The 14350-nt window shown below is 41.0% G+C and overlaps 1 protein-coding gene across 6 annotated transcripts in view; it reads right to left on the bottom strand.

Moving 5' to 3' along the window:
- The window catches only part of cnksr2a (connector enhancer of kinase suppressor of Ras 2a), a 97230-nt gene that overhangs the window by 80987 nt on the left and 1893 nt on the right, over positions 1–14350 (bottom strand). For all 6 annotated transcript variants that reach the window (XM_053487769.1, XM_053487768.1, XM_053487766.1 and 3 more), the window contains exon 2: positions 780–943. In XM_053487769.1, coding sequence (XP_053343744.1) covers positions 780–943 — 164 coding nt within the window. The remainder of the gene's footprint in view (positions 1–779; positions 944–14350) is intronic.

The raw sequence follows: 14350 nt of genomic DNA on the forward strand, positions 1-14350 counted from the left end.
CATGAAAACTTTCAACTCAAAGTGACTCCAAAATTAATATTTATTTTATTTGTGAAATAAAAAGAGACTCTCGAATAGACTTGTGCCTTTTAAGGGGTGCGATTTAAACCGAGGTGATTTGATTATTTTATTACGTACAGAAAAAATAATATACACAAGCAGTAAAGTGTTATAAATAAAGCCTAAAACTTTCAATACGTTTCTTTAGAAATCTTTTCCAGATTAGTGTAAAGTACACATTCAACACTGTATATAAATGAATAAAAAAGTTATAATGCAGAAACTCTTGAGCCTTGAGAACTCAAATTTTGCAAGAAATGCACATTTTCAGCATACAAGCGACCGAGCCTGTTGTGCGTACATCTGGTAGACAATCATTTGCATTTTGTGCAAGAAGCAACGCGGTGCAAGAAGAAAAGGGAGTCGCTTTCAGTTTGGTTTTTAAAGCAGTCGGTGCCAAGAGGAATCATAAATTAAGGTATAAAGTGAGGTTTAATGTCTATTTAATTCCATATTTAACTTAATTTACATGTCTTTTATAAATGTTTTGATTGTTTTTATACACAAACATATGATTATAGTGTTGGAAATTGGTTCAATGGTGGAAATTTTCACCTTAAGAACTCGCCTCTGGAACGGATTCAATTCGCTGGTATTTAATTTCATGTAACACACCGCTAGTTTTCTGCTAGGTGTGATTAGCCTACAACTGCATAGTCAATTTATTTTTTCCAAAGTCTGCAAAAGTGTACAGTATGGCGAGAGTGCCGAGTTCCTACCAGAGCACACAGCAGGTCCACGGCCTCCAGGATCAGCTCCTGGTGCCCGATGCGAGACACGCCCAGATCCTCCAGCTCCTGATGGGTGATGCGGAGCAGCTGATCACCTCCAACTTTCTCTCGCTCGAAGTTCTTAATGTACTGCTGCAGACAGTCGTCCAGTCCTGTGGGGAAACAGTGAACATAATGTATTTATTACCGTCATTTAAACCTTTGTTCTTTAACCTGTGGTTTAAATGCAGGCTATTAAAAAGATCTTGTGTTACAAGTTTGTAATGACGTGCAGTTGTGTGTCTCAACAAGAACAACAACAACAACAACATGTACGGATACAACGACTAAAATAATAGATCTGGGACTGAAGTCAATGCAGTGGAATGTCAAAAAACAACTTTGGCCTCATTCTACTGAAATAGCTTACTTTCGTAAATGTAGATAATTTAGTAAGTCTCAGGTACAAACATTTTTGTTGAACTTATAATATTTTACTTAAGTAGAACTCCTTTTCCTAATTTCAGTCTTTTAAATTTTCTGTTATAGCAGCTATAAACGCTCGTCTCCTGACCAGCGCGCATGGAAGCGGCTGTGAGTGCAGATAATAACTTTAATGAAAAAATAAAGATAAGAAATTAACAGAGCTGGAAACAAAACAGACCGGATGACGATTGAATAATGAGACGCCGTGAAAACCGTTGACTTTAATAATAAACATATAAAGGACACCCATGAGCACAAACAAGTAAAAAACAATATGAACGTAAAAGTTTCTCAACAAACACAAAGGCCCATGAGGTGCACCACATTAGTGCTCCACTAGGGGGCAACCCTGACACCAGACTCTGTTTTATCTTTGCCTTGAAGTTAATAAGACAAAATATGCAGCTTGTTTTTCGCAGAATCCTCAAAGTTAGTGCTTAACCTCTGTCTCACACTGGAGACTAAACAACAAGACTAAACACATCGAGCAGGGCTGGGAGCTAGGGGCTAGCATTAGCTCAAGCCTTAGCATTCACGACACATTAACACAGAAACACAAGTCAAAATAAAAGTCCCCAAAAACTAAAAGGTTGAAAGGTTACTATGGAAACAGTATTGAGCGTAAACATCGAGCGGCCAATCAGAGCCCAGGACTCAGGGATAAATTTGAGTGTGTGTTGCGAGAGAGCCGTGAGTGTGTGTGGAGACTGCGTCGAGGCTGCGGGGCAACAGCAGAGAAAATGACCTTTATTTATTATCGTTTAATCACAACTCAGACGCTCTGCTCCATCCAAGTGTCGTTTATTACTGAAGAAAAGGCAAGAGAAGCCAAGTGGACCGTGAACAGATTAAACTCGACTTGTGACTCAGCAGAGACGCTGCAGCTGTTGTTGTTGTTGTCCTGGCTCTCGAAAAGTCTTTATGTTCAGGTTTTTACTGTTTGACCCAAAAAAAAATGAGAGGAGCTGAAAACAACGGAGGATTCATCAATGTTTCATTGGGAAGAAACGACTTACACCTTTACATCATCAACCACTCACTCACTCACTCGAGTGGAAACCGGAGTACCCCGAGGAAACCCACCAAGCACGGGGAGAACATGCAAACTCCACGCACACAGAGACGGGAATCGAACCCGAACCCCTCATTAGAAGAAAAGTCTTCAGTTTGTTCGGGATCATAAAGACTGGACTTTAGAGCGATGGAGAAAGGTCATGTGACCTGATGAGTCCAGACTGAGCCTATTCCAGAGTGATGGGCGTGTCAGGGTGAGAAGGGAAGGACATGAAGCGATGCTCCCATCATGCTGTACAAGCCTCTGGAGACAGTGTTATAACACACATAATTATGCAGAAAACAACACTGAACCTCCTCGTTCACTTGCTTTATTATGTAGTTACTTTTTTTATCTGATTATATATTTATTAATTCATTATTTATTAATGTACATCCTTAACCACTCACTATTACTTTGTTTGTTTGTTTGACTTTAATTATACAACAACCAAACTTTACTGAACACTCATGTTTTAAATGTATTGTCCAGTTACTTAGTCATTTATCTTTTTATTGGTTTATTACTGATGTTCATACGCTGGCTACATCTGTACATAAATAAATATATCACTGACTGTTTGTTTGTTTGTTTGTTTGTTTGTTTGTATTAGGACTCTCCTACTTAAATAAACAGCAAACAAATTTAAAGTGTTTTCAAAACTGAAAATATGTTCTCTCTCACAGGTCCATAAATGAAGATGAGAGTTTATGTGCCAGACGTGAGCAGGTTTCTGAGCTTCAGAGCGTCAGGAGATGTTCGGTGTGAGATCTAAGCGCGAGCAGAACCTCAGGCGGATCTCAGGATCTCCGCTTCGGAAGGCTTTAATGTCTTTACCTTCCAGTCAGAGCTCCATAATCTCATCACAGGGCTTTTAAAGAAACGTAAAACCTTCGAGGTCACGACCTCAGAGCTGATCTGAGACCAGGTGCTACAGCTGAGAGACTGGAAGCCCAAAACACAATGTTTACTTAAAACACTGTTTACTTGTTAACCTGATCCTGTCTGACCTCAGTAGAACTTATAATGAAAGCTAAGAGCTAAGAACTTTATATTTATTACATAATAACAACAGCAATAATACGACTACTACTACTAATAATAATAATAATAATAAAAAGAAAAACAGTAACACTACATCTAGATCCTAGAAGCATTTCTGTGTTGTTTAAACGTTCCCTATTGTTCCCCTAGAAAGGGTCCAAATAGAACGTTTTTGTCCACTTTTAAGGCTAAATATAGAAGATATTCTGGCAGAAAGGGTTCAAGGTGAAGCATTTTTGGAAGCTTTAGCTAAAACATCAAATCCCCTTAAACATGTGTGTGTTTGATTTAAAAAAAAAAAAAAAGGTTCTAAGCAGAACCCAAACACACAGCGTTCACATGTTCAGAAGAAATAGCAAAAACATACTGATCATACATCTGTTGTAAATGACTTATTGTGTGTTGTGTGATTGTTGTGTAGCACTGCAGTACCTGTGTGTGTGTGTGTGTCTGTGTGTGTGTGTGTGTGTGTGTCCATGGAGCGCGCACTCTGAGCTCATACAGTGATTTATCTTAAACCCAATAAGAACTGATTTCTGCACAGCCTCCGGTTACAGCACATTGCAGAAAAGTGCTCACACACACACACACACACACACACACACACACACACACACACACACACAGGAATGGGAACATTACAGAAAGAAAACAACATTCTAGAGCTGAGGAATAGAGAACAGTCCGAGCGAGGAGGGGCGCGCGGTCCAAATGTGGTCTCATCGCTTTCGTAACGAGCATCAGTCACTGGACCACAAGTGTGTTGTGCTGAAGTATGCACACACACACACACACACACACACACACACACACACACACAGAAGGCATTTGTCAGCCCGTGGCATTCCTGTCAGTCTGTTTAATGTCTTCATATCTCCACCCGCCGTATCGCCACAGCAACTGTTCATCCAGCATAAGGCACGTCTCAGGCGTGTGTGTGTGTGTGTGTGTGTGTGTGTGTGTGTGTGTGTGTGTGTGCATACTTCAGCACAACTTGTGGTCCAGTGACTGATGTCTGTTCTGTCTGTCTGTCTGTCTACCCATCTGTTTATCTATCTATCTTCACTATATTGCCAAAAGTATTGGCCCGTCTGCCAGTTGAACTTGAGTAACATCCAATTCCTGATTCATAGGGTTTAATATGATGATGTTGGCCCCGCCCTCTTTGCAGCTATAACAGCTTCACCTCGTCTGTGAAGGCTCTCCACAAGGTTTAGGAGTGTGTTTGTGGGAATTGTTGACCGTTTTTCCAGAAGCGCATTTGTGAGGTCAGACACTAACTGGATGAGAAGGCGTGGCTCGCAGTCTCCGCCCTAATTCATCCCAAAGGTGTTCTATTGGTTTGAGGTCAGGACCTCTGGTTGGAGGTTACTCAAGTTCATATGCAAGTGAAGGCAGCCGAGCGAATACTTTTGGCAATATAGTCTATCCATCTATCAATCTATCCATCTAGCTATCTGTCCATACATCAATCCATACATCACAGGAGTTTGGGAGAAACCATGAAATAGGTTTTGGTTGAACTGTAAAAGGTGATGAACTGTGATCTCTGAGTGAAAGCCCAGAAGGGTTCTACTGGTTCTTTTCTAAGGCTTTGTATTCAAAATATACTGAATTAATAATATTTGTTAAAATGTAACCAAGAACCTTCCTGAACTGTAACAATTAGTCAAGAACGTTTACAAAGAGCCACGACAAACTGCTCTGACCTTCACATGCGCCTTCACGATCAGCTGCTTCACGGTGCTGGGCGATGGAGCGATGAGTCCCAACCAACACGGCGCTGTCTGAGCGTCTGCTTCCCTAACTGACCTGTAGTGCACTGTGTACGAGGGTAGAACGCTTCATTGCTACCCTCATGTAGTGCACCTAAACAGGGAGGATGAAAGGATTCAAGGCTAGCGATGCTAAGTGCTTGTTTCTGGCTAGCTATGCTGAGATCGACAATTTTAAATGTGTTTTAAAAGTTTTCCCCAGGAAATATTGGAAGACGTTCTTACTGAGGTATCATGGAGACGTCACTGCGTTGTTGCTAAGTCATGGAGGGACCATGGAGGGTCCTACGCTGTTGAAGAACACATTAAGTGTTTACCACATTTGTGGCGTGCATGCAACAGGTTATTAGCACGTCTATGTCACGTTCAGAGAATTTAGTATAAATACTGGATCCAATTCTTAACGCCATCATTGTATGATGAAAAGCGCTGTGTGTGTCGCGGTATCGATACCAACCCAACCTCATTGGACCTGGTGAGTGTATGATCATGTGGATGACAGGTAATGAATGACTTCATGATAGACGAATTGAGAACCTGACATGGACGTGGCTAGGAAGTAACGCCGACATGATCAAGTACAGATTTTTTCCATTTCCTGCTGCGCTCTTCAATATTTTTTACGCCGGCATGAGAACCTCCAGGTCTTCAGGGTGAGACGGGGCCTTAACAGGTGAGCCAACATGACTTGAAGGAACTCTCGACAATTTATAGCAGATCATAAAGTGAACAGCTGATGAACAGTTCAATCAGTCCTCTGGAGGATGGTCTTGTACACCTTAAGGTATTCAGTCAGGGCGCTATATTGCGCTTTTGTCACACTTTGCTTATTTCTGTTTGATTAAGAACACTCATAACTCATATACACCTCGTTCGAATCCCACTCGGTGTCTCCAGGACCCAGAGAAGAAAGGTGAGATTCAGGAGATCCGATGAACACTAGATGCTCTTTCTCTAACACTTTCTCTCCGAACTCGACCTGCAGACTCCTAACTTATGACCTAAGGAAGCTTGGTTAACTAATACAACCAATCAGATTTTGGTGAAACATTAGTTCAACTGACCTTTTAATAGATCCGTGTGTCACTACGCCGACATCAGGAAGTATCACAATACTACAGTTACGATGCAGGAGCGCCTTTTGTAGTCACTGATCTCCTGGCTAGTGATGGAGTTCTACAGGAGGGAAATCTGGTTCATTAAACCCTTGACACTGTTGTAGGTGAGATTTCCTGAAGATGAAGAGGTTGTGTGTTAACAGCCAGTGGAATTATTTTACCTTTTGTCTCTATGAGGTGTAATTTAAATTCTTAGGTGGTTTAGTAGGTCGCTTTTTGGGTTTTCAGTTTTTTTCATCTGAAATTTATTTTTTGTTTGTATAATCTGTATAATCTTGTTTGTATAAAACTCAGTATTGGTGCTGATTTTTTAATTTTTTTGTTATACATATAATCCAGAAACTGTGTGGCCAAAGAAGTTACTTCTGAAGTTTATGCAACATAAAAGTGACTGATCTCAGTTCTATAAAAATTTCAAGTTGCTTGAAATCTTTAGCTGTTTTAGAGAAATTATTTTATATGAGCCCCAAAAAATCCCTCAGAAACAATAATCTTTAAAAATGCAAATTATTCATATTTCTTTATGAGTATCGATACTAAAATTGGTGTAAGCTTCTAAAAGCATATGACCTGTAAAACTGTTGCTTAAATAGTTTTTTGGTAAAAGCTTAAAAAGTTAAAAACATGTAGTGTCCGTAACCATGTCAGATTCATGTACTACATAAAAGGGCATGAAATTGTATTTAGCAAATGTGTTTTCTTTTAATCTGATAAAAATATAAATGTGTATGCATATTTACAATAAACGAAGCATAGATCAGAAGATAAAAAGCAGTAAAAAAAAAGTGAATTTTCAATGATCCTATCACATATACTGTAGGTGAGACACTTTGATAATAATAAGTATAACTGATAATCAGTGGCGCTTGGTTCACCTGTCAGCGGTCATAATGTTATGGCTGATCTGTGTATGTTTAAGGACACCTAGGACATGTGTGTACACTATAGGACGTAGGACAGGTGTGTACACTATGTGTTACATTTCAGGATAACTTTCATGGTTTTTAGTTTGTTTTGTCCCTCTAGAACTCACTGAAGGCCGGAGTCTGAACAGCCCGGTTCTCTACTGCCTCCAGCAAAGTGTTTTATTTAGAAAGGTTTTGCATGGTTTTGTGTGGAAGCTGAGATCCTAAAGAACCCTCGAAGAACATCTAAGGGTCACCCAGGCACAACACGATGGCTGTATGTGGAGCTCCTGCCAGGTTCGTGGTTCTGAGTGCGTGCTGCACAGTTACTGCAATAAAAAAAGGTTCTTTATATAATTAACTTCCCAAAATAAGGGTTCTACTTGTAGCTCGATTAAACTGTGACGTGTTAAACAACACTTGACTTTACGACACGTCTGAGTTGTGATAGTGGTGTTGCGATGATGTTCTCCTGCTGAGGTTTAATTCCATGTTTTGTCTAACACAGCGGATGATTTATGGTGATTAGCGTCTTTCTGTTAGCACCGCACGCTTTCAGAGTGGAATCGGGGAGTTAACGGTGTGGAACCGCGTCTTCGATTGAGGAACCGTGCGTTAATTTGCTGCTAATTGTAGCTCGTAGCTGAATAAACCTGGAGAGAAGAGGGGAGGGGGGGCGTCTTAGGAGGGGGGATAAAAGAAAGAGAGAAAGGGAGCGAAATAGTGCGGTTCTGAATTATTTATCGCAGACAAACACCGGGTTGTAGCGCCGGGTCGAACACGGAGCGAAAGTAAACAGTGTTTATTTCTCTCTCGTTCACAAAAACGCCTGAGACGAGAGCGTCCCTGTGCTCCAGGCCGGGCATTATCCCATTAATTCCTCTGTGCGGCCTATTATTAATGCAGCTGAGACATCATTTAACACACACACACACAGACACACACACTCACAAACATACTGTACAATGCTTATTTGTATTATAGAGTCAAATCCAGCTATTCAGAAACCACAAAGAATGAGATGAAAAACAAACCAGTAAAGTGGGTCAAACTGGAAGGGAGGAAGCACACGGGAAGTTTACGGAATGTTACTGAAACGTTGCATCAGCAACGATTCTGATGTAATCGTGTCTACTTTTTTATATTAGGTGTTAAAATAATGAGAATATAAATCTATAATCATTTCATCGGCAGAAGAATAATTAACCCATGATTAAAAAAATGTATAATTATATACGGTATATATATATATATATATATATATATATATATATATATATATATATATATATATTTATTTTTGAAACAATAGACAAATTTTGCAAAGAAGAGGCTTGTGAAGTGCCACAGAACTCTTTAATCAGAGTAGATTGCACACAGAACACCAGTTTGAAGGATGGACGTCACAGGACTTAAATAAGGCATAAATTCTCATTCTGCATTTTTTTCCAGTTCAATGCATTTTTTTATATTTACAGTTATATCATTTACATTTAGGCATTTTGGCAGACGCTTTTATCTAGAGCGACTTACATTTTTATCTCTAGGGCCCAACAGTGGCAACTTGGTGGTTGTGGGGTTTGAACCTGGGATCTTCCGAACCGTAGTCCAATGCCTTAACCACTATAGTTTACTGTGTTTACCTCGAGTATGTGAAAGACACAGAAACGACCATAATGCACCTACAATCCGGCACAGTCCTCAATACACACAAACGACAGAGCGAGTCATCACGAGACATACACAAAAAAAACTGAACGTTGTGCCATAAATGAAATAGAAATGTTGAGTACAAGTGAAGTTATAAACAGTTTTGTGCCGGATTATAAACCAGATTTTCGACAGCATACTGCACATGTGTGAACCTGTGGGTGTGTTTTAAATGGACAGGATCAACTGAATCGTTTGCAGTACTGTGGAACCTTGGATTACGAGCATAATTTGTTCCGAAAGTGGGCTCGTATTCCAAAACACTCGTAAAACAAATCTAATTTCCCATAAGAAATAATAGAAACTCAAATTATTCGTTCCACAGCCCAAAAAAATGAATACATAAAAATAATTGATACTAAATATAAAGTACAGTGTGTGTAAAGTGTGTGTGTGGCACGGTGTCCAATGACGCACACACACACAGACACACAGAGCAGGCTGAGCCTTAAGCAGAGAGAGAGAATGGATCTTTAACCTCTCTAATGAGACTTGCTTTTGTACACACACGCATACAGACACAAAATAAAATATGTTTTACGCACACACACGCTCACAGCAGGGGAGACGATTACCCACAATTCCACAGCACAAGAGAAAGAAAAACCGTTGGCTCAGCTATGAACACGTGACGCTCGGCGTCAAAACAAGAAGCGTATGCGTGATACATGATACTCGGTACTCGTAAACCAAGAATTGTTCGTTTTCCAAGTCAAAATTTATTAAATCTCTTTGCTCATCTTGCGGAACACTCGCAAACCGTGTTACTCGCAATCCGAGGTTTCACTGTACTGAGATCTCTGTACCTGAAGTTTAATCTGCACCATCAGTGAATCTAAATGTGGAGTAAAAGTGATGTTATGAACAGTTATGTGTGGGATTTAATAATCTACTGTAAAATAATCTACTAATGCGCTACTGTCTCAATGTAAACAAACACCTGCACCAATAGATATTAATTAGAAAAGATAAAGTGAATATTTTGACTGGGATTAGTTCATATTTTCACTTTGGCTGAAATAACAGCGCTGAAGTGGTATAAGTGAATTTTAACACGCTGGAGTGGTTTTAAGACAAAACTTCATCTTTATCCTTTGATCTACTTTTTCCATTTCTCATCTGTGATTCACTCTCCGATTACCGAACAGGGAGTGTATTTGTCTGAGCACCAAAGAAGGACAACTTAGTGTAAACAAGGCGTAAGATACTCAACCTTACAGAATGGGATTTCTTTGTATTAATAAGTTAGACAGAGAGTTCTGCTGTACAGAGAGACACACAGACATGGACGTGGGCTTCAACCTCAAATAATAATAATAATAATAATAATAATAAAAATAATATCACAGTTATATAACATAACTGATTTTACAAACTCTTTTCCCTCTTTGTCTCTTTTTAATATAAAGTGCAACGATAGCAAAAAAAAGTCATATGAAGTACTAAATATTCAAATAAAGATTAAATCTAATCGAAACTCACAGAGTCCTACACGTGGTCGTGTCATTGAGGTGTGTGTGTGTGTGTGTGTGTGTGTGTGTGTGTTGGACGTCTCTCTGTCCGTACTGCAGTGTGTTTGAGTCTGTCCTGTGACTCAGAGCTGACTCACACACTTCACTCCCACAGACACACATAAACACACTGTTTTACACACTCTCACACCAGAGGGAGAACTCACTCAGGGCCAAACCTCACACCCACGTGCATGTGTGTGTGTGTGTGCGTGTGTGTGTGTTTCATGTGTGCGTGATCCTTCATCCTCTCAGTTCTCTATCCGTGTCTCTCCTTCAACAGTAAAAAAAAATAAGGATAAAAAGTTTCACTTTCTTTAAAAGTGCTTAAAATGTTCTTTTTTATTTTTTAGTCTTTAATTAGAACTCGGTTCTGCGGCCAAGCACTTGGCTTCGGTTCCTTCTATCCACTTTGTGATAAAGCTGATCTGTGATCAGTATAAACAGCCATGGTTCTAAATATATCTATGTGGAAACGGCAGAGCTGAAAACGACAAAACAAATAAACTGGTGCGCACACACACACACACACACACACACACACAGACCATATGTCACGTGAAATATGTGGAATATGATATTGCATTCATGCGGGCCTGAGCACACACCCTGGTCACGCTTGGAATATTAAAAATACATTCTAGTACATGTGTGTGTGTGTGTGTGTGTGTGAGAGAGAGTCGTGTTTTATATCGTAATGAGGACCAAAAGGTCTCCACAAGGATACACACATCAGACACGACCTCGTTCCTCACAAGTAAATAAAGACTTTTTGACTTTTTGAAAAAGGTTTTAGATTACTGAGGTCAGGGTTCAGACACAAATCTTCGTCAAGCACATTGTGAACATTCAGCGAGTGGAACACCTGAACCCCAACATGCGCACAACTATTGCCACGGCCCCCCGTACACAAGTTTGGAGAAGCCGTTAAGGGGTTCCTGGGAGACCTGCGTTCCAAATCACAACTCCAGCGTACTGAGAAAACGTTCTACCCTGATTGTATCCAAGCTCTAGTGAAACACTGGGATAAGTGCATTAGTGTAGCCGGGGATTATATAGAGACATAAAGGGAGCTGTTACCATGGAAACGACAAGGTTCCAGAACAAACGCATTAATATCAATCTGCACTACTGTCAGGGAGAATTAATCAACAGCTTCTGACCAATCAGAATCCAGAACTCATCAGCACTGTGGTGTGACTCCAGAGTATGTGAGATGAAGCAGAATGAACTGAAATACAGATTAGACCCTCAAGTCGTTTCAGTAACACACACACACACACACACACACACACACACACACTCACAGTGCCAAAGAGTCACCAAATGCTCCTTTCCAGCTCCCACGGGATTAAGGAACACTTGCTCATATGAAGTCAAAGACAAATGTTACACAACTGCTGCCATAAGTTTTCACCCCCCCGAGCGCCTGAGCCTCTGGTCACTGACTCTCAGCTCACGTCTCCTCCACGCAGGCCAGAACGTGACCTCTAATCTTTTTCTGCTTTAAGTTTTAGTTGCCAGGACTCGCACCACACCACTGAGTTAATTTAGCTTTTACACACCGGTTATTAAAACAAAGTAAAAACAGGAACTAATTTTTACAAACGTTAGATGGAGTACGGCACCAGGGAGACCACCGAGCTTTTACACCTGATGATGGACCGGGCTGGGGTTCAGCTAAAGTGAGGACCAGGGATCAGTCCTTCATGCCGCTTCACACTTCAACATTTAAAAGTGTAAAAACTTGCTTTTGTCTCAAGAACTGATTTAATTCTAAATATATACACTGACCAGCCATAACCTTGAAACCACCCCAGTTTGGGGTTCCTCTTGTGCCACCGGGGCAGCTCCACCCTCTCTGGGTGTAACCCCACATAACCTGTGGTGTCTGGCACCAAGACGTTGGCAGCAGATCCTTTGGGTGCTGTGGGTTTTGGGGCGTGTCCTCCGTGGATCAGATTTGTTCGTCCCGTTGGCGGGAGGAAACTGAATACTTTTACTTCTTTACTGCACTTAAGTACATATTCCATGTATCTGTACTTTACTTGAGTAGTTTTACTTCAGGATGCTTTTTACTTTTACTCCACTGAAAATATCTGTACTTTTACTTTCACCCACATTTCCGCATGGCGTGTGTTATCTAATCTGTAGTATTTGAAGCAGGAATTTCGCCACCTGCTGACTATTATACGCAATTGCGTGACTTGGCTTTTCTTCGAGGCACGCCTATTAACGTAACAGGTGTTTGAAACCAGAAGGGTGCTGGATGCAGACAGCGATGAAAAGAGAGAGAAAGAGATTTTATATACTATGATACTAAGACTAATGTAAGCTTAATATTTGAAGGTGAGTATGTCTGTACTTTTACTCAAGTAAATTGATGACTTCTACTTATACTTGATTAATATTTGCCCCAGAGACTCTCTACTTTTACTTTTACAGGATGTGTGTACTCTGCCCACCCCTGCCTATGGGGGTTCGATCAGATTTGGACCTGGGGAGACTGAATCAGTGTCAAACGCCACAGAGATGAAAGATAAACAAATCCACTTCAGTTTTGTATTACGCTTTTTGTGCAAAAGAGTAAAGGTCCTTCTCTTCCTCCTCTTCCTCCTCCTCTGTGTTTTATCCAACATTTAAACCACCATACTTTTTTTTTTTTAATCCCCGAGTTCCGATCTCTCAGGCCTCCCTGCGTTCTTTGTGCCAGAACCCTTTTTGTGTTCCCCTCGAATCCAGACAGCTCTCCTCACCCTCTTCTCCTCCATATGAATTTCAATCAGACCTCCTGATCCAGCACGGTGCACTTCAGAGCCGTGAGAACAAAAGCACGCATGAGTAGGAGGCCTTGAAAAACCCGAGCGACAGAACCACGACTTGCAGCCTGAGGGACGCCAGAGAGGAGGAGGAGGAGGAGGAGGGGGAGGGGGAGGAAGAGGAGGTCTGTTTAGGGTAAAGCTCTTCTTTTCTCTTTCTTTCTCTGCTTTTATCTATCACTTCTTTCCTCACTTTGAAAAACATCAGATTGTCTTTTCAGGGCCACTACAAACATCTGTCGCTTTCTCTTCACTCCTGTGTCTCTCTCTCTTTGTGTGTGTCCCCTGCAGGTGTATTTATCCCAGTGTGAGGTGTCTGATCTCGGGTTCTGTCGCTGCTGCGTCGTGATTAGAACGCATCGCCTTTCTCGCTGCTCTCATTAGACCCCACGCAGCGTCCGGTTCCTCTCCTCATCCTCTACGTTCGGGTGCTTATTAATAATTCTTTCATTTATAGGATGTGATTTTTTTACAGCTCTGGGAGAACCTAGCGGTTATGTGTGTGTGTGTGTGTGTTTGAGGGGTTTGATGGGTGGAACCTTCAGAAAGCTATAAACCCTTAATTGCTTATATATAATAAATAACAGGAAATGAGGAGAATCAAAGGAACACCGCGTCTTTGAAAGTTTTTTACTTGATTCGTTCTTTTCCGAGGGTGAAGGTTGGTTGTCCACAGGAGCCAACATTTAATTTGTAGCCCTTGAAAGACATGGTGTTGGAGCGCTAGTCCTGTTTTCTGTCAGCGTTGTTAAGTAACGCCGCGCTGGCTGAGAGTAATGTGTAGGCTCGAGGCTGAACACGACACACACTGATCTCTCAGGCGCACAGCGGCTGTCTGACTCACACACTCCAACCCATTATGTGTCACAGACGCACAACTTGTCCATATCATCCAACAATGGCTTCTTCATCACATCCACACAAACATCTCTCTCCCTCTCTCCCTCTCTCTCTCTGTAGAGCTTTTCCATCAGCTTCATCCTCTCTCCTGACACATGACATGATGACAGGGACGAAAGAGCTGGGATTAAATACACTGCTTTCATTTATCTATAGTATGAAGAGAGAGAGAGAGAGAGAGAGAGAGAGAGAGGGAGAGATGCTCTATCATCTCACTTTCATAGGTTTAGCCCTGTTCGAAAGCTCAAGCTTTACAAA

Source organism: Clarias gariepinus, chromosome 26 (assembly GCF_024256425.1).
Source record: "Clarias gariepinus isolate MV-2021 ecotype Netherlands chromosome 26, CGAR_prim_01v2, whole genome shotgun sequence".
Taxonomy (NCBI): domain Eukaryota; kingdom Metazoa; phylum Chordata; class Actinopteri; order Siluriformes; family Clariidae; genus Clarias; species Clarias gariepinus.